Genomic DNA, 19940 nt, shown 5'->3' with positions numbered 1-19940 from the left:
CACGTGTTTTGTTATCATATCTTACTTGATAAGGAGGTACACTGAAACACGTGTTTTATTATTATATCTTACTGGATAAGGAGGTACTCTGAACGATATGTTTAATTATTATATCTTACTGGATAAAGAGGTACACTGAACCACGTACTTTATTATTATATCTTACTGGATAAGGAGGTACACTGAACCTCGTGCTTTATTATTATATCTTACTGGACAAGATGGTACACTGAAGCACGTGTTTTATGACTATATCTTACTGGACAAGATGGTACAATGGACGACATGTTTAATTATTTGTTTTACTGTATAAGAAATGGCATTGAAAATTGTGTTTATCTTAGAATTTAGTATTAAAATACAAATTGAACAGTTTCTGTTATTTGTAACTTGCTGCAGATACTTTAGGTACAAATTGGTTTAATGTTTCTTCTAACTTATAGAGTTAATCGTAGTAGGGAAAGCGTGCCCGAAGAAACTGAATTGTAAAGAACGGGACAGATATGAGAACGAACAGATACTGGAGATGCTGCGTGTAGAAGGCTTAGTGTTGAAACGAGAATCTAGAGCAACAGGAGGAATTAGGTATGGATGAAGATTTGGTTCTCAGGAGGAATTAGGTATGGATGATGATTTGGGTCTCAGGAAGAATTATGTATGAATGAAGATTTGGTTTTCAGGAGGAATGAATTATGGATGAAGATTTGGTTCTCAAGAGGAATTAGGTATGGATGTAGATTTGGTTCTCAGGAGGAATTAGGTATGGATGATGATTTGGGTCTCAGGAAGAATTATGTATGAATGAAGATTTGGTTTTCAGGAGGAATGAATTATGGATGAAGATTTGGTTCTCAAGAGGAATTAGGTATGGATGTAGATTTGGTTCTCAGGAGGAATTAGGTACGGATGAAGATTTGGTTCTCAAGAGGAATTACGTATGGATGTAGATTTGGTTCTCAGGTGGAATTAGGTATGGAAAAAGATTTGCTTCTCAGGGGAAATTATGTATGGATGTAGATTTGGCTCTTAGGAGAAATTAGGTATGGGTGAAGATTTGGTTCTCAGGAGAGATTAGGTATGAATGAAGATTTGGTTCTCAGGAGGAATTAGTTATTGATGAAGATTTGGTTCTCAGGAGGAATTTGGTACGGATAAAAATTTGGTTCTCAGGAGGAATTAGTTATGAATGAAGATTTGGTTTTCAGAAGGAATTAGGTATGGATGAAGATTTGGTTTTCAGGATGAATTAGGTATGGATGATGATTTGGTTCTCAGGAGGAATTAGGTATGGATGAAGATTTGGTTCTCAGGAAGAATTAGTTATGGATGAAGATTTGGTTCTCAGGAGGAATCAGGTATGGATGTAGATTTGGTTCTCAGGAGGAATTAGGCATGGATGTAGAATTGGTTCTCAGGAGAAATTAACCATGGATGAAGATTTGGCTCTTAGGAGAAATTAGGTATGGGTGAAGATTTGGTTCTCAGGAGAGATTAGGTATGAATGAAGATTTGGTTCTCAGGAGGAATTAGTTATTGATGAAGATTTGGTTCTCAGGAGGAATTTGGTACGGATAAAAATTTGGTTCTCAGGAGGAATTAGTTATGAATGAAGATTTGGTTTTCAGAAGGAATTAGGTATGGATGAAGATTTGGTTTTCAGGATGAATTAGGTATGGATGATGATTTGGTTCTCAGGAGGAATTAGGTATGGATGAAGATTTGGTTCTCAGGAAGAATTAGTTATGGATGAAGATTTGGTTCTCAGGAGGAATCAGGTATGGATGTAGATTTGGTTCTCAGGAGGAATTAGGCATGGATGTAGAATTGGTTCTCAGGAGAAATTAACCATGGATGAAGATTTGGTTCTCAGGAGAAATTAGGTATGGATGAAGATTCGGTTCTCAGGATGAATTAGGTATGGATGTAGATTTGGTTCTCAGGAGGAATTAGGTATGGATGTAGATTTAGTTCTCAGGAGGAATTAGGTATGGATGTAGGTGTGGTTCTCTAACTGTTAACTAAATGGAAAAATACTAGTAATATTTGAAACACCTTTGTTGGAGCATTTACAATAAAAGATGCTTGATCTCTTCTGTCGTTATTTAATAATTATTTAAACCAGATTTGACGTCGTCTCGTCGGATGTTGACGGAGTTCCATTCACAAGCTCAAAGGTTCGTCGTCTTCCTCCAATTAGGCTTCAACGTCAACAAAAACAAAGAAAACGTAAAGACGTCACTTATGAAGAAATAAACGAGAAACTACAAAGAGCTGAAGAAAGAAGAAAAGTAAGACATAACCCTAGGTGTTAAATCAACTAGTCTGTTCATTATACATCAACTAGTCTGTTCATTATACATCACCTAGTCTGTTCTTTATACATCAACTAGGCTGTTCATTATACATCAACTAGTCTGTTCTTTATAAACCAACTAGACTGTTCATTATAAATCAACTAGTCTGTTAATTATAAACCAACTAGTCTGTTCTTTATAAACCAACTAGTCTGTTCATTATAAACCAACTAGTATATTCATTATAAACCAACTAGTATATTCATTATAAATCAACTAGTCTGTTCTTTATCAACCAACTAGTCTGTTCATTATAAATCAACTAGTCTGTTCATTATAAATCAACTAGTCTGTTCATTATAAATCAACTAGTCTCTTCATTATAAATCAACTAGTTTGTTCTTTATAAACCAACTAGTCTGTTCATTATAAATCAACTAGTTTGTTCTTTATAAACCAACTAGTCTGTTCATTATAAATCAACTAGTCAGTTCTTTATAAACCAACTAGTATATTCATTATAAATCAACTAGTCTGTTCTTTATAAACCAACTAGTATGTTCATTACCAATCAACTAGTCTGTTCATTATACATCAACTAGTCTGTTCATTATACATCAACTAGTCTGTTTATTACAAATCAACTAGTCTGTTCATTATAAATCAACTAGTCTGTTCTTTATAAATCAACTAGTCTGTTCTTTATAAACCAACTAGTCTGTTCATTATACATCAACTAGTCTGTTCGTTACAAATCAACTAGTCTGTTTGTTACAAATCAACTAGTCTGTTTGTTACAAATCAACTAGTCTGTTTATTACAAATCAACTAGTCTGTTCATTATAAATCAACTAGTCTGTTCTTTATAAATTAACTAGTCTGTTCTTTATAAACCAACTAGTCTGTTCATTATAAATCAACTATTCTGTTCTTTATAAATCAACTAGTCTGTTCATTATAAATCAACTAGTCTGTTCATTATAAATCAACTAGTCTGTTCATTATAAATCAACTAGTCTGTTCTTTATAAACCAACTAGTCTGTTCACTATAAATCAACTAGTCTGTTCACTATAAATCAACTAGTCTGTTCTTTATAAACCAACTAGTCTGTTCATTATAAACCAACTAGTATATTCATTATAAATCAACTAGTCTGTTCTTTATAAACCAACTAGTATGTTCATTACAAATCAACTAGTCTGTTCATTATACATCAACTAGTCTGTTCGTTATAAATCAACTAGTCTGTTCATTACAAATCAACTAGTCTGTTTATTACAAATCAACTAGTCTGTTCATTATAAATCAACTAGTCTGTTCTTTATAAATCAACTAGTCTGTTCTTTATAAACCAACTAGTCTGTTCATTATAAATCAACTAGTCTGTTCTTTATAAATCAACTTGACTGTTCATTATAAATCAACTAGTCTGTTCATTATAAATCAACTAGTCTGTTCTTTATAAACCAACTAGTCTGTTCATTATAAATCAACTAGTCTGTTCATTATAAATCAACTAGTTTGTTCTTTATAAACCAACTAGACTGTTCGTTACAAATCAACTAGTCTGTTTGTTACAAATCAACTAGTCTGTTTATTACAAATCAACTAGTCTGTTCATTATAAATCAACTAGTATGTTCTTTATAAACCAACTAGTCTGTTCACTATAAATCAACTAGTCTGTTCTTTATAAACCAACTAGTCTGTTCATTATAAACCAACTAGTATATTCATTATAAATCAACTAGTCTGTTCTTTATAAATCAACTAGTATGTTCATTATACATCAACTAGTCTGTTCGTTATAAATCAACTAGTCTGTTCATTATAAATCAACTAGTCTGTTCATTATAAATCAACTAGTTTGTTCTTTATAAACCAACTAGACTGTTCATTATAAATCAACTAGTCTGTTCTTTATAAACCAACTAGTATGTTCATTATAAATCAACTAGTATGTTCTTTATAAACCAACTAGTCTATTCATTATAAATCAACTAGTCTGTTCTTTATAAACCAACTAGTCTGTTCATTATACATCAACTAGTCTGTTCATTATAAATCAACTAGTCTCTTCTTTATAAACCAACTAGTCTGTTCATTATAAATCAACTAGTCTGTTCATTATAATTCAACTAGTCTGTTCTTTATAAATCAACTAGTCTGTTAATAATAAACCAACTACTGTTCATTATAAATCAACTAGTCTGTTCATTATAAATCAACTAGTCTGTTCTTTATAAACCAACTAGTCTGTTCATTATAAACCAACTAGTCTGTTCACTATAAATCAACTAGTCTGTTCTTTATAAACCAACTAGTCTGTTCATTATAAACCAACTAGTATATTCATTATAAATCAACTAGTCTGTTCTTTATAAACTAACTAGTATGTTCATTACAAATCAACTAGTCTGTTCATTATACATCAACTAGTCTGTTCGTTATAAATCAACTAGTCTGTTCATTACAAATCAACTAGTCTGTTTATTACAAATCAACTAGTCTGTTCATTATAAATCAACTAGTCTGTTCTTTATAAATCAACTAGTCTGTTCTTTATAAACCAACTAGTCTGTTCATTATAAATCAACTACTCTGTTCTTTATAAATCAACTAGTCTGTTCATTATAAATCAACTAGTCTGTTCATTATAAATCAACTAGTCTGTTCTTTATAAACCAACTAGTCTGTTCACTATAAATCAACTAGTCTGTTCTTTATAAACCAACTAGTCTGTTCATTATAAACCAACTAGTATATTCATTATAAATCAACTAGTCTGTTCTTTATAAACCAACTAGTATGTTCATTACCAATCAACTAGTCTGTTCATTATACATCAACTAGTCTGTTCGTTATAAATCAACTAGTCTGTTCGTTACAAATCAACTAGTCTGTTTATTACAAATCAACTAGTCTGTTTATTACAAATCAACTAGTCTGTTCATTATAAATCAACTAGTCTGTTCTTTACAAATCAACTAGTCTCTTCTTTATAAACCAACTAGTCTGTTCATTATACATCAACTAGTCTGTTCGTTACAAATCAACTAGTCTGTTTGTTACAAATCAACTAGTCTTTTTATTACAAATCAACTAGTCTGTTCATTATAAATCAACTAGTCTGTTCTTTATAAACCAACTAGTCTGTTCACTATAAATCAACTAGTCTGTTCTTTATAAACCAACTAGTCTGTTCATTATAAACCAACTAGTATATTCATTATAAATCAACTAGTCTGTTCTTTATAAATCAACTAGTATGTTCATTATACATCAACTAGTCTGTTCGTTATAAATCAACTAGACTGTTCATTATAAATCAACTAGTCTGTTCATTATAAATCAACTAGTCTGTTCTTTATAAACCAACCAGTCTGTTCATTATAAATCAACTAGTCTGTTCATTATAAATCAACTAGTTTGTTCTTTATAAACCAACTAGACTGTTCATTATAAATCAACTAGTCTGTTCTTTATAAACCAACTAGTATGTTCATTATAAATCAACTAGTATGTTCTTTATAAACCAACTAGTCTATTCATTATAAATCAACTAGTCTGTTCTTTTATTAACCAACTAGTCTGTTCATTATAAATCAACTAGTCTGTTAATAATAAACCAACTAGTCTGTTCTTTATAACCCAACTAGTCTGTTCATTATAAATCAACTAGTGTGTTCTTTATAAATCATCTAGTCTGTTCATTATAAATCAACTGATCTGTTAATAATAAATCAACTAGTCTGTTCTTTATAAACCAACTAGTCTGTTCATTATAAATCAACTAGTCTGTTCTTTATAAATCAACTAGTCTCTTCTTTATAAACCAACTAGTCTGTTCATTGTAAATCAACTAGTCTGTTCTTTATAAATCAACTAGTCTGTTCTTTATAAACCAACTAGTCTGTTCATTATACATCAACTAGTCTGTTCATTATAAATCAACTAGTCTGTTCTTTATAAACCAACTAGTCTGTTCATTATAAATCAACTAGTCTGTTCATTATAATTCAACTAGTCTGTTCTTTATAAATCAACTAGTCTGTTAATAATAAACCAACTAGTCTGTTCATTATAAATCAACTAGTCTGTTCTTTATAAACCAACTAGTCTGTTCATTATAAACCAACTATAAATTTGGATTTCATATCACTAAGCTGGTAATTTAAATTTGGATTTCATATCACTAAGCTGGTAATTTAATGTATTGGTGTGCGTATTTTATTCATAGCAAAGCTATTTGGGCTATCTGTTGAATCCCCCGAGGGAAATCGAACCCCTGATTTTAGAGTTGTAAACACATAGATCAGCGGGGACAATGATTTAATTCTTTTGTAGTTTTAGACATCACTGTATGTTGATAAAATAATTATAATTTATACTCTCAATCTATGTTTCCTATATTACTTTCCAACAGATAATTGTCCCATATGTCCCAAGTGCTATATAGTTATATTAATTAAACTGTTTCATTACTCTACGAAAAGTCGATATGTTCTTGCTGTTGTTATACGTTACGTATATTTCAACAGTGTATTATATATTTGACCTAGAGTGTGGTTAAATATCACGTGATTCATACGAGGCTTAATGTAGATAATTTTCACGAATGTTTGGAAAATTATTTGACTGACTTGAGAATCTTTAAGACAACAATATTTGATCTGATTATTCACTTAACAAGTTTAATAGCCAAACTGTCTTCTCCTTCAGTCTGTAAATATTTAGTTTGTATGTCAAACAGTTAACGAGTTTATTAGCCAAAGTGTCTTCTACTTCAATGTGTAAATATTTAGTTTGTATGTCAAACAGTTATTAGTTTATTAACCAAACTGTCTTCTACAAACAGACTAGTTTGACATACAAACTAAATATTTACACACTAAAGTAGAAGACAGTTTGGTTAATAAACTAATAACTGTTTGACATACAAACTAAATATTACATTAGTAAGAAGACAGTTTGTTTAATAAACTAATAACTGTTTGACATACAAACTAAATATTTACACACTGAAATAGAAGACAGTTTGGTTAATAAACTAATAACTGTTTGACATACAAACTAAATATTTAGACATTGAAGTAGAAGACAGTTTGGTTAATAAACTAATAACTGTTTGACATACAAACTAATAACTGTTTGACATACAAAATACATATTTACACACTGAAGTAAAAGACAGTTTGGCTAATAAACTAATAACTGTTTGACATACAAACTAAATATTTACACACTGAAGTAGAAGACAGTCCGGTTAATAAACTAATAACTGTTTGACATACAAACTAAATATTTACACACTGAAGTAGAAGACAGTTCTGTTAATAAACTAATAACTATTTGACATACAAACTAAATATTTACACATTGAAGTAGAAGACAGTTTGGCTAATAACCTAATAACTGTTTGACATACAAACTAAATATTTACACATTGAAGTAGAAGACAGTTTGGCTAATAAACTAATAACTGTTTGACAAACAAACTAAATATTTACACACTGAAGTAGAAGACAATTTTACTAATAAACTAATAACTGTGTGAGATACAAACTAAATATTTACACACTGAAGTAGAACACAGTTTGGTTAATAAACTAATAACTGTTTGACATACAAACTAAATATTTACACACTGAAGTAGAAGACAGTCCGGTTAATAAACTAATAACTGTTTGACATACAAACTAAATATTTACACACTGAAGTAGAAGACAGTTTGGTTAATAAACTAATAACTGTTTGACATACAAACTAAATATTTACACACTGAAGTAGAAGAGAGTTCAGTTAATAAACTAATAACTCTTTGACATACAAACTAAATATTTACACACTGAAGTAGAAGACAGTTTGGTTAATAAACTAATAACTGTTTGACATACAAACTAAATACTTACACATTAAAGTAGAAGACAGTTTGGTTAATAAACTAATAACTTTTCGACATACAAACGAAATATGTACACACTGAAGTAAAAGACAATTTGGTTAATAAACTGATAACTGTTTCAGATACAAATTAAATATTTACACACTAAAGTAGAAGACAATTTGGTTAATAAACTAATAACTCTTTGACATACAAACTAAATATTTACACACTGAAGTAAAAGACAGTTTGGTTAATAAACTAATAACTGTTTGACAAACAAACTAAATATTTACACACTAAAGTAGAAGACAGTTTGGTTAATAAACTAATAACTGTTTGACATACAAACTAAATATTTACGCATTGAAGTAGAAGACAGTTTGGTTAATAAACTAATAACTGTTTGACATACAAAATAAATATTTACACACTGAAGTAGAAGACAGTTTGGTTAATAAACTAATAACTCTTTAACATACAAACTAAATATTTACACATTAAAGTAGAAGACAGTTTGGTTAATAAACTAATAACTGTTTGACATACAAACTAAATATTTACACATTGAAGTAGAAGACAGTTTGGTTAATAAACTAATAACTGTTTGACATACAAAATAAATATTTACACACTGAAGTAGAAGACAGTTTGGTTAATAAACTAATAACTCTTTAACATACAAACTAAATATTTACACATTAAAGTAGAAGACAGTTTGGTTAATAAACTAATAACTGTTTCAGATACAAACTAAATATTTACACACTAAAGTAGAAGACAGTTTGGTTAATAAACTAATAACTATTTGACATACAAACTAAATATATACACACTGAAGTAGAAGACTGTGTTCTACTTCAGTGTGTAAATATTTAGTTTGTATCTCACACAGTTATTAGTTTATTAACCAAATTGTGTTTTACTTCAGTGTGTAAATATTTAGTTTGTATGTCAAACAGTTATTAGTTTATTAACCAAACTGTCTTCTACTTCAGTGTGTAAATATTTATTTGTATGTCAAACAGTTATTAGTTTATTAACCGGACTGTCTTCTACTTCAGTGTGTAAATATTTAGTTTGTATGTCAAACAGTTATTAGTTTTTAGCCAAACTTACTTCAAGTTCAGTCTGTAAATATTTAGTTTGTATGTCAAAGAGTTATTAGTTTATTAACCAAACTGTCTTCTACTTCAGTGTGTAAATATTTAGTTTGTATGTCAAACAGTTATTAGTTTATCAACCAAACTGTCTTCTATTTCAGTGTGTAAATATTTAGTTTGTATGTCAAACAGTTATTAGTTTATTAGCCAAACTGTCTTCTACTTTAGTGTGTAAATATTTAGTTTGTATGTCAAACAGTTATTAGTTTATTAACCGAACTGTCTTCTACTTCAGTGTGTAAATATTTAGTTTGTATGTCAAACAGTTATTAGTTTATTAACCGAACTGTCTTCTACTTCAGTGTGTAAATATTTAGTTTGTATATCAAACAGTTATTAGTTTATAAACCAAATTGTCTTCTACTTCAGTGTGTAAATATTTAGTTTGTATGTCAAACAGTTATTAGTTTATTAGCCAAACTGTCTTCAACTTCAGTGTGTAAATATTTAGCTTGTATGTCGAAAAGTTATTAGTTTTTAGCCAAACTTACTTCCAGTTCAGTCTGTAAATATTTAGTTTGTATGTCAAAGAGTTATTAGTTTATTAACCAAACTGTCTTCTACTTCAGTGTGTAAATATTTAGTTTGTATGTCAAATAGTTATTAGTTTATTAACCAAACTGTCTTCTACTTTAGTGTGTAAATATTTAGTTTGTATCTCAAACAGTTATTAGTTTATTAACCAAACTGTCATCTACTTCAGTGTGTAAATATTTAGTTTGTATGTCAAACAGTTATTAGTTTATTAACCAAACTGTATTCTACTTTAGTGTGTAAATATTTAGTTTGTATGTCAAACAGTTATTAGTTTATTAAACAAACTGTCTTCTACTTCAATGTGTAAATATTTAGTTTGTATGTCAAACAGTTATTAGTTTATTAACCAAACTGTCTTCTACTTCAGTGTGTAAATATTTAGTTTGTATGTCAAACAGTTATTAGTTTATTAACCAAACTGTCTTCTACTTCAGTGTGTAAATATTTAGTTTGTATGTCAAACAGTTATTAGTTTATTAACCAAACTGTCTTCTACTTTAGTGTGTAAATATTTAGTTTGTATCTCAAACAGTTATTAGTTTACTAACCAAAATGTCTTCTTCTTCACTGTGTAAATATTTAGTTTGTATGTCAAAGAGTTATTAGTTTATTAACCAAACTGTCTTCTACTTTAGTGTGTAAATATTTAGTTTGTATGTCAAACAGTTATTAGTTTATTAACCAAACTGTCTTCTACTTCAGTGTGTATATATTTAGTTTGTATGTCAAAGAGTTATTAGTTTATTAACCAAACTGTCTTCTACTTTAGTGTGTAAATATTTAGTTTGTATCTGAAACAGTTATTAGTTTATTAACCAAACTGTCTTCTACTTTAATGTGTAAATATTTAGTTTGTATGTTAAAGAGTTATTAGTTTATTAACCAAACTGTCTTCTACTTCAGTGTGAAAATATTTATTTTGTATGTCAAACAGTTATTAGTTTATTAACCAAACTGTCTTCTACTTTAGTGTGTAAATATTTAGTTTGTTTGTCAAACAGTTATTAGTTTATTAACCAAACTGTCTTTTACTTCAGTGTGTAAATATTTAGTTTGAATGTCAAACAGTTATTAGTTTATTAACCAAACTGTCTTCTACTTCAGTGTGTAAATATTTAGTTTGTATGTCAAACAGTTATTAGTTTATTAACCAAACTGTCTTCTACTTCAGTGTGTAAATATTTAGTTTGTATGTCAAACAGTTATTAGTTTATTAACCAAACTGTCTTCTACTTTAGTGTGTAAATATTTAGTTTGTATCTGAAACAGTTATTAGTTTATTAACCAAATTGTCTTTTACTTCAGTGTGTACATATTTAGTTTGTATGTCAAAAGTTATTAGTTTATTAACCAAACTGTCTTCTACTTTAATGTGTAAGTATTTAGTTTGTATGTCAAACAGTTATTAGTTTATTAACCAAACTGTCTTCTACTTCAGTGTGTAAATATTTAGTTTGTATGTCAAAGAGTTATTAGTTTATTAACCAAACTGTCTTCTACTTCAGTGTGTAAATATTTAGTTTGTAAGTCAAACAGTTATTAGTTTATTAACCAAACTGTTTTCTACTTCAGTGTGTAAATATTTAGTTTGTATGTCAAACAGTTATTAGTTTATTAACCGAACTGTCTTCTACTTCAGTGTGTAAATATTTAGTTTGTATGTCAAACAGTTATTAGTTTATTAACCAAACTGTCTTCTACTTCAGTGTGTAAATATTTAGTTTGTATGTCAAACAGTTATTAGTTTATTAACCGAACTGTCTTCTACTTCAGTGTGTAAATATTTAGTTTGTATGTCAAACAGTTATTAGTTTATTAGCCAAACTGTCTTCAACTTCAGTGTGTAAATATTTAGCTTGTATGTCGAAAAGTTATTAGTTTTTAGCCAAACTGTCTTCTACTTCAGTCTGTAAATATTTAGTTTGTATGTCAAAGAGTTATTAGTTTATTAACCAAACTGTCTTCTACTTCAGTGTGTAAATATTTAGTTTGTATGTCAAACAGTTATTAGTTTATCAACCAAACTGTCTTCTATTTCAGTGTGTAAATATTTAGTTTGTATGTCAAATAGTTATTAGTTTATTAACCAAACTGTCTTCTACTTTAGTGTGTAAATATTTAGTTTGTATCTCAAACAGTTATTAGTTTATTAACCAAACTGTCATCTACTTCAGTGTGTAAATATTTAGTTTGTATGTCAAACAGTTATTAGTTTATTAACCAAACTGTATTCTACTTTAGTGTGTAAATATTTAGTTTGTATGTCAAACAGTTATTAGCTTATTAACCAAACTGTCTTCTACTTTAGTGTGTAAATATTTAGTTTGTATCTCAAACAGTTATTAGTTTACTAACCAAACTGTCTTCTTCTTCACTGTGTAAATATTTAGTTTGTATGTCAAACAGTTATTAGTTTATTAGCCAAACTGTCTTTTACTTCAGTGTGTATATATTTAGTTTGTATGTCAAAGAGTTATTAGTTTATTAACCAAACTGTCTTCTACTTTAGTGTGTAAATATTTAGTTTGTATCTCAAACAGTTATTAGTTTATTAACCAAATTATCTTCTACTTCAGAGTGTAAATATTTAGTTTGTATGTCAAACAGTTATTAGTTTATTAACCAAACTGTCTTCTACTTCAGTGTGTAAATATTTAGTTTGTATGTCAAACAGTTATTAATTTATTAACCAAACTGTCTTCTACTTTAGTGTGTAAATATTTAGTTTGTATGTCAAAGAGTTATTAGTTTATTAACCAAACTGTCTTCTACTTCAATGTGTAAATATTTAGTTTGTATGTCAAAGAGTTATTAGTTTATTAACCAAACTGTCTTCTACTTTAGTGTGTAAATATTTAGTTTGTATGTCAAACAGTTATTAGTTTATTAACCAAACTGTCTTCTACTTCAGTGTGTAAATATTTAGTTTGTATGTCAAACAGTTATTAGTTTATTAACCAAACTGTCTTCTACTTTAGTGTGTAAATATTTAGTTTGTATGTCAAACAGTTATTAGTTTATTAACCAAACTGTCTTCTACTTTAATGTGTAAATATTTAGTTTGTATGTCAAACAGTTATTAGTTTATTAACCAAACTGTCTTCTACTTCAGTGTGTAAATATTTATTTTGTATGTCAAACAGTTATTAGTTTATTAACCAAACTGTCTTCTACTTCAATGTGTAAATATTTAGTTTGTATGTCAAACAGTTATTAGTTTATTAACCAAACTGTCTTCTACTTTAGTGTGTAAATATTTAGTTTGTTTGTCAAACAGTTATTAGTTTATTAACCAAACTGTCTTTTACTTCAGTGTGTAAATATTTAGTTTGTATGTCAAACAGTTATTAGTTTATTAACCAAATTGTCTTCTACTTTAGTGTGTAAATATTTAGTTTGTATCTGAAACAGTTATTAGTTTATTAACCAAATTGTCTTTTACTTCAGTGTGTACATATTTCGTTTGTATGTCGAAAAGTTATTAGTTTATTAACCAAACTGTCTTCTACTTTAATGTGTAAATATTTAGTTTGTATGTCAAACAGTTATTAGTTTATTAACCAAACTGTCTTCTACTTCAGTGTGTAAATATTTAGTTTGTATGTCAAAGAGTTATTAGTTTATTAACCAAACTGTCTTCTACTTCAGTGTGTAAATATTTAGTTTGTATGTCAAACAGTTATTAGTTTATTAACCAAACTGTCTTCTACTTCAGTGTGTAAATATTTAGTTTGTATGTCAAACAGTTATTAGTTTATTAACCAAACTGTCTTCTACTTCAGTGTGTAAATATTTAGTTTGTATGTCAAACAGTTATTAGTTTATTAACCAAACTGTCTTCTACTTCAGTGTGTAAATATTTAGTTTGTATGTCAAACAGTTATTAGTTTATTAGTAAAATTGTCTTCTACTTCAGTGTGTAAATATTTAGTTTGTTTGTCAAACAGTTATTAGTTTATTAGCCAAACTGTCTTCTACTTCAATGTGTAAATATTTAGTTTGTATGTCAAACAGTTATTAGGTTATTAGCCAAACTGTCTTCTACTTCAATGTGTAAATATTTAGTTTGTATGTCAAACAGTTATTAGTTTATTAACAGAACTGTCTTCTACTTCAGTGTGTAAATATTTAGTTTGTATGTCAAACAGTTATTTGTTTATTAACCGGACTGTCTTCTACTTCAGTGTGTAAATATTTAGTTTGTATGTCAAACAGTTATTAGTTTATTAACCAAACTGTGTTCTACTTCAGTGTGTAAATATTTAGTTTGTATCTCACACAGTTATTAGTTTATTAGCCAAACTGTCTTTTACTTCAGTGTGTAAATATTTAGTTTGTATGTCAAACAGTTATTTGTTTAATCGACAAACTATCTTCTACTTCAGTGTGTAAATATTTAGTTTGTATCTCAAACAGTTATTAGTTTATTAACCAAACTGTCTTCTACTTCAGTGTGTAAATATTTAGTTTGTATGTCAAACAGTTATTAGTTTATTAACCAAACTGTCTTCTACTTTAATGTGTAAATATTTAGTTTGTATGTCAAACAGTTATTAGTTTATTAACCGAACTGTCTTCTACTTCAGTGTGTAAATATTTAATCTGTATGTCAAACAGTTATTAGTTTATTAACAGAACTGTCTTCTACTTCAGTGTGTAAATATTTAGTGTTTATGTCAAACAGTTATTAGTTTATTAACGAACTGTCTTCTACTTCAGTGTGTAAATATTTAGTTTGTATGTGAAACAGATATTAGTTTATTAGCCAAACTGTCTTTTACTTCAGTGTGTAAATATTTAGTTTGTATGTCAAACAGTTATTAATTTATTAACCAAACTGTTTTCTACTTCAGTGTGTAAATATTTAGTTTGTATGTCAAACAGTTATTAGTTTATTAACTGAACTGTCTTCTACTTAAGTGTGTAAATATTTAGTTTGTATGTCAAACAGTTATTAGTTTATTAACCAAACTGTTTTCTACTTCAGTGTGTAAATATTTAGTTTGTATCTCACACAGTTATTAGTTTATTAGTAAAATTGTCTTCTACTTCAGTGTGTAAATATTTAGTTTGTTTGTCAAACAGTTATTAGGTTATTAGCCAAACTGTCTTCTACTTCAATGTGTAAATATTTAGTTTGTATGTCAAACAGATATTATTTTATTAGCCAAACTGTCTTTTACTTCAGTGTGTAAATATTTAGTTTGTATGTCAAACAGTTATTTGTTTAATCGACAAACTATCTTCTACTTTAGTGTGTAAATATTTAGTTTGTATGTCAAACAGTTATTTGTTTATTAACCGAACTGTCTCCTACTTCAGTGTGTAAATATTTAGTTTGTATGTCAAACAGTTATTAGTTTATTAACCAAACTGTCTTCTACTTCAGTGTGTAAATATTTAGTTTGTATGTCAAACAGTTATTAGTTTATTAACAGAACTGTTTTCTACTTCAGTGTGTAAATATTTGGTTTGTATGTCAAACAGTTATTAGTTTATTAACCGAACTGTCTTCTACTTCAGTGTGTAAATATTTAGTTTGTATGTGAAACAGATATTAGTTTATTAGCCAAATTGTCTTTTACTTCAGTGTGTAAATATTTAGTTTGTATGTCAAACAGTAATTAGTTTAATAGACAAACTGTCTTCTACTTCAGTGTGTAAATATTTAGTTTGTATCTCAAACAGTTATTAGTTTATTAACCAAACTGTCTTCTACTTCAATGTGTAAGTATTTAGTTTGTATGTCAAACAGTTATTAGTTTATTAACCAAACTGTTTTCTACTTCAGTGTGTAAATATTTAGTTTGTATGTCAAACAGTTATTAGTTGATTTGCCAAACTGTCTTCTACTTCAGTGTGTAAATATGTATTTTGTATGTCAAACAGTTATTAGTTTGTATGTCAAACAGTTATTAGTTTATTAACCAAACTGTCTTCTACTTCAGTGTGTAAATATTTAGCTTGTATGTCAAACAGTTATTAGTTTATTAACCAAACTGTCTTCTACTTGAATGTGTAAATATTTAGTTTGTATGTCAAACAGTTATTATTTTATTAACCAAACTGTCTTCTACTTCAGTGTGTAAATATTTAGTTTGTATGTCAAACAGTTATTAGTTTATTAACCAAACTGTCTTCTACTTCAGTGTGTAAATATTTAGTTTGTATGTCAAACAGTTATTAGTTTATTAACCAAACTGTCTTCTACTTTAGTGGATAAATATTTAGTTTGTTTGTCAAACAGTTATTATTTTATTAACCAAACTGTCTTCTACTTCAGTGTGTAAATATTTAGTTTGTATGTCAAAGAGTTATTAGTTTATTAACCAAACTGTCTTCTACTTTAATGTGTAAATATTTAGTTTGTATGTTAAAGAGTTATTAGTTTATTAACCAAACTGTCTTCTACTTCAATGTGTAAGTATTTAGTTTGTATGTCAAACAGTTATTAGTTTATTAACCAAACTGTTTTCTACTTCAGTGTGTAAATATTAAGTTTGTATGTCAAAGAGTTATTAGTTTATTAACAGAACTGTCTTCTACTTCAGTGTGTAAATATTTAGTTTGTATGTCAAACAGTTATTAGTTTATTAACAGAACTGTCTTCTACTTCAGTGTGTAAATATTTAGTTTGTATGTCAAACAGTTATTAGTTTATTAACCAAACTGTCTTCTACTTCAGTGTGTAAATATTTAGTTTGTATGTCAAACAGTTATTAGTTTATTAACCAAACTGTCTTCTACTTCAGTGTGTAAATATTTAGTTTGTATCTCACACAGTTATTAGTTTATTAGCCAAACTGTCTTTTACTTTAGTGTGTAAATATTTAGTTTGTATGTCAAACAGTTATTAGTTTATTAACAAACTGTCTTCTACTTCAGTGTGTAAATATTTAGTTTGTATGTCAAACAGTTATTAGTTTATTAACCAAACTGTCTTCTACTTCAGTGTGTAAATATTTAGTTTGTATGTCAAACAGTTATTAGTTTATTAACCAAACTGTCTTCTACTTTAAGTGTGTAAATATTTAGTTTGTATGTCAAACAGTTATTAGTTTATTAACCAAACTGTCTTCTACTTCAGTGTGTAAATATTTAGTTTGTATGTCAAACAGTTATTAGTTTATTAACCAAACTGTCTTCTACTTCAGTGTGTAAATATTTAGTTTGTATGTCAAACAGTTATTAGTTTATTAACCAAACTGTCTTCTACTTCAGTGTGTAAATATTTAGTTTGTATGTCAAACAGATATTAGTTTATTAGCCAAACTGTCTTTTACTTCAGTGTGTAAATATTTAGTTTGTATGTCAAACAGTAATTAGTTTATTAACCAAACTGTCTTCTACTTTAGTGTGTAAATATTTAGTTTGTATGTCAAACAGTTATTAGTTTATTAACCAAACTGTCTTCTACTTCAGTGTGTAAATATTTAGTTTGTATGTCAAACAGTTATTAGTTTATTAACCAAACTGTCTTCTACTTCAATGTGTAAATATTTAGTTTGTATGTCAAACAGATATTATTTTATTAGCCAAACTGTCTTTTACTTCAGTGTGTAAATATTTAGTTTGTATGTCAAACAGTTATTAGTTTATTAACCAAACTGTCTTCTACTTTAGTGTGTAAATATTTAGTTTGTATGTCAAACAGTTATTAGTTTATTAACCAAACTGTCTTCTACTTCAGTGTGTAAATATTTAGTTTGTATGTCAAACAGTTATTAGTTTATTAACCAAACTGTCTTCTACTTCAGTGTGTAAATATTTAGTTTGTATGTCAAACAGTTATTAGTTTATTAACAGAACTGTCTTCTACTTCAGTGTGTAAATATTTAGTTTGTATGTCAAACAGTTATTAGTTTATTAACCAAACTGTCTTCTACTTCAGTGTGTAAATATTTAGTTTGTATGTCAAACAGTTATTAGTTTATTAACCAAACTGTCTTTTACTTCAGTGTGTAAATATTTAGTTTGTATGTCAAACAGTTATTAGTTTATTAACCAAACTGTCTTCTACTTCAGTGTGTAAATATTTAGTTTGTATGTCAAACAGTTATTAGTTTATTAACCAAACTGTCTTCTACTTCAGTGTGTAAATATTTAGTTTGTATGTCAAACAGTTATTAGTTTATTAACCAAACTGTCTTCTACTTCAGTGTGTAAATATTTAGTTTGTATGTCAAACAGTTATTAGTTTATTAACCAAACTGTCTTCTACTTCAGTGTGTAAATATGTATTTTGTATGTATTTAGTTTGTATGTCAAACAGTTATTAGTTTATTAACCAAACTGTCTTCTACTTCAGTGTGTAAATATTTAGTTTGTATGTCAAACAGTTATTAGTTTATTAACCAAACTGTCTTCTACTTCAATGTGTAAATATTTAGTTTGTATGTCAAACAGTTATTAGTTTATTAACCAAACTGTCTTCTACTTCAGTGTGTAAATATTTAGTTTGTATGTCAAACAGTTATTAGTTTATTAACCAAACTGTCTTCTACTTCACTGTGTGTAAATATTTAGTTTGTATGTCAAACAGTTATTAGTTTATTAACCAAACTGTCTTCTACTTCAGTGTGTAAATATTTAGTTTGTATGTCAAACAGTTATTAGTTTATTAACCAAACTGTCTTCTACTTCAGTGTGTAAATATTTAGTTTGTATGTCAAACAGTTATTAGTTTATTAACCAAACTGTCTTCTACTTCAATGTGTAAATATTTAGTTTGTATGTCAAACAGTTATTAGTTTATTAACCAAACTGTCTTCTACTTCAGTGTGTAAATATTTAGTTTGTATGTCAAACAGTTATTAGTTTATTAACCAAACTGTCTTCTACTTCAGTGTGTAAATATTTAGTTTGTATGTCAAACAGTTATTAGTTTATTAACCAAACTGTCTTCTACTTTAGTGTGTAAATATTTAGTTTGTATGTCAAACAGTTATTAGTTTATTAACCAAACTGTCTTCTACTTCAGTGTGTAAATATTTAGTTTGTATGTCAAACAGTTATTAGTTTATTAACCAAACTGTCTTCTACTTCAGTGTGTAAATATTTAGTTTGTATGTCAAACAGTTATTAGTTTATTAACCAAACTGTCTTCTACTTTAGTGTGTAAATATTTAGTTTGTATGTCAAACAGTTATTAGTTTATTAACCAAACTGTCTTCTACTTCAGTGTGTAAATATTTAGTTTGTATGTCAAACAGTTATTAGTTTATTAACCAAACTGTCTTCTACTTCAGTGTGTAAATATTTAGTTTGTATGTCAAACAGTTATTAGTTTATTAACCAAACTGTCTTCTACTTCAGTGTGTAAATATTTAGTTTGTATGTCAAACAGTTATTAGTTTATTAACCAAACTGTCTTCTACTTCAGTGTGTAAATATTTAGTTTGTATGTCAAACAGTTATTAGTTTATTAACCAAACTGTCTTCTACTTCAGTGTGTAAATATTTAGTTTGTATGTCAAACAGTTATTAGTTTATTAACCAAACTGTCTTCTACTTCAGTGTGTAAATATTTAGTTTGTATGTCAAACAGTTATTAGTTTATTAACCAAACTGTCTTCTACTTCAGTGTGTAAATATTTAGTTTGTATGTCAAACAGTTATTAGTTTATTAACCAAACTGTCTTCTACTTCAGTGTGTAAATATTTAGTTTGTATGTCAAACAGTTATTAGTTTATTAACCAAACTGTCTTCTACTTCAGTGTGTAAATATTTAGTTTGTATGTCAAACAGTTATTAGTTTATTACCAAACTGTCTTCTACTTCAGTGTGTAAATATTTAGTTTGTATGTCAAACAGTTATTAGTTTATTAACCAAACTGTCTTCTACTTCAGTGTGTAAATATTTAGTTTGTATGTCAAACAGTTATTAGTTTATTAACCAAACTGTCTTCTACTTCAGTGTGTAAATATTTAGTTTGTATGTCAAACAGTTATTAGTTTATTAACCAAACTGTCTTCTACTTCAGTGTGTAAATATTTAGTTTGTATGTCAAACAGTTATTAGTTTATTAACCAAACTGTCTTCTACTTCAGTGTGTAAATA

At 27.9% G+C, this 19940-nt stretch overlaps 1 protein-coding gene across 2 annotated transcripts in view; it reads left to right on the top strand.

Annotated features, from left to right (window-relative positions):
* Positions 1-19940, top strand: part of LOC143229926 (uncharacterized) — a 111232-nt gene that overhangs the window by 71266 nt on the left and 20026 nt on the right. For both annotated transcript variants that reach the window (XM_076462796.1, XM_076462797.1), the window contains exons 4-5: positions 444-585; positions 2123-2288. In XM_076462796.1, the coding sequence (XP_076318911.1) occupies positions 444-585; positions 2123-2288 (308 nt within the window). The remainder of the gene's footprint in view (positions 1-443; positions 586-2122; positions 2289-19940) is intronic.

The sequence above is a fragment of the Tachypleus tridentatus genome, chromosome 10 (assembly GCF_004210375.1).
Source record: "Tachypleus tridentatus isolate NWPU-2018 chromosome 10, ASM421037v1, whole genome shotgun sequence".
Classification (NCBI taxonomy): Eukaryota; Metazoa; Arthropoda; class Merostomata; order Xiphosura; family Limulidae; genus Tachypleus; species Tachypleus tridentatus.
This window is presented reverse-complemented; position numbering and strand designations above follow the sequence as displayed.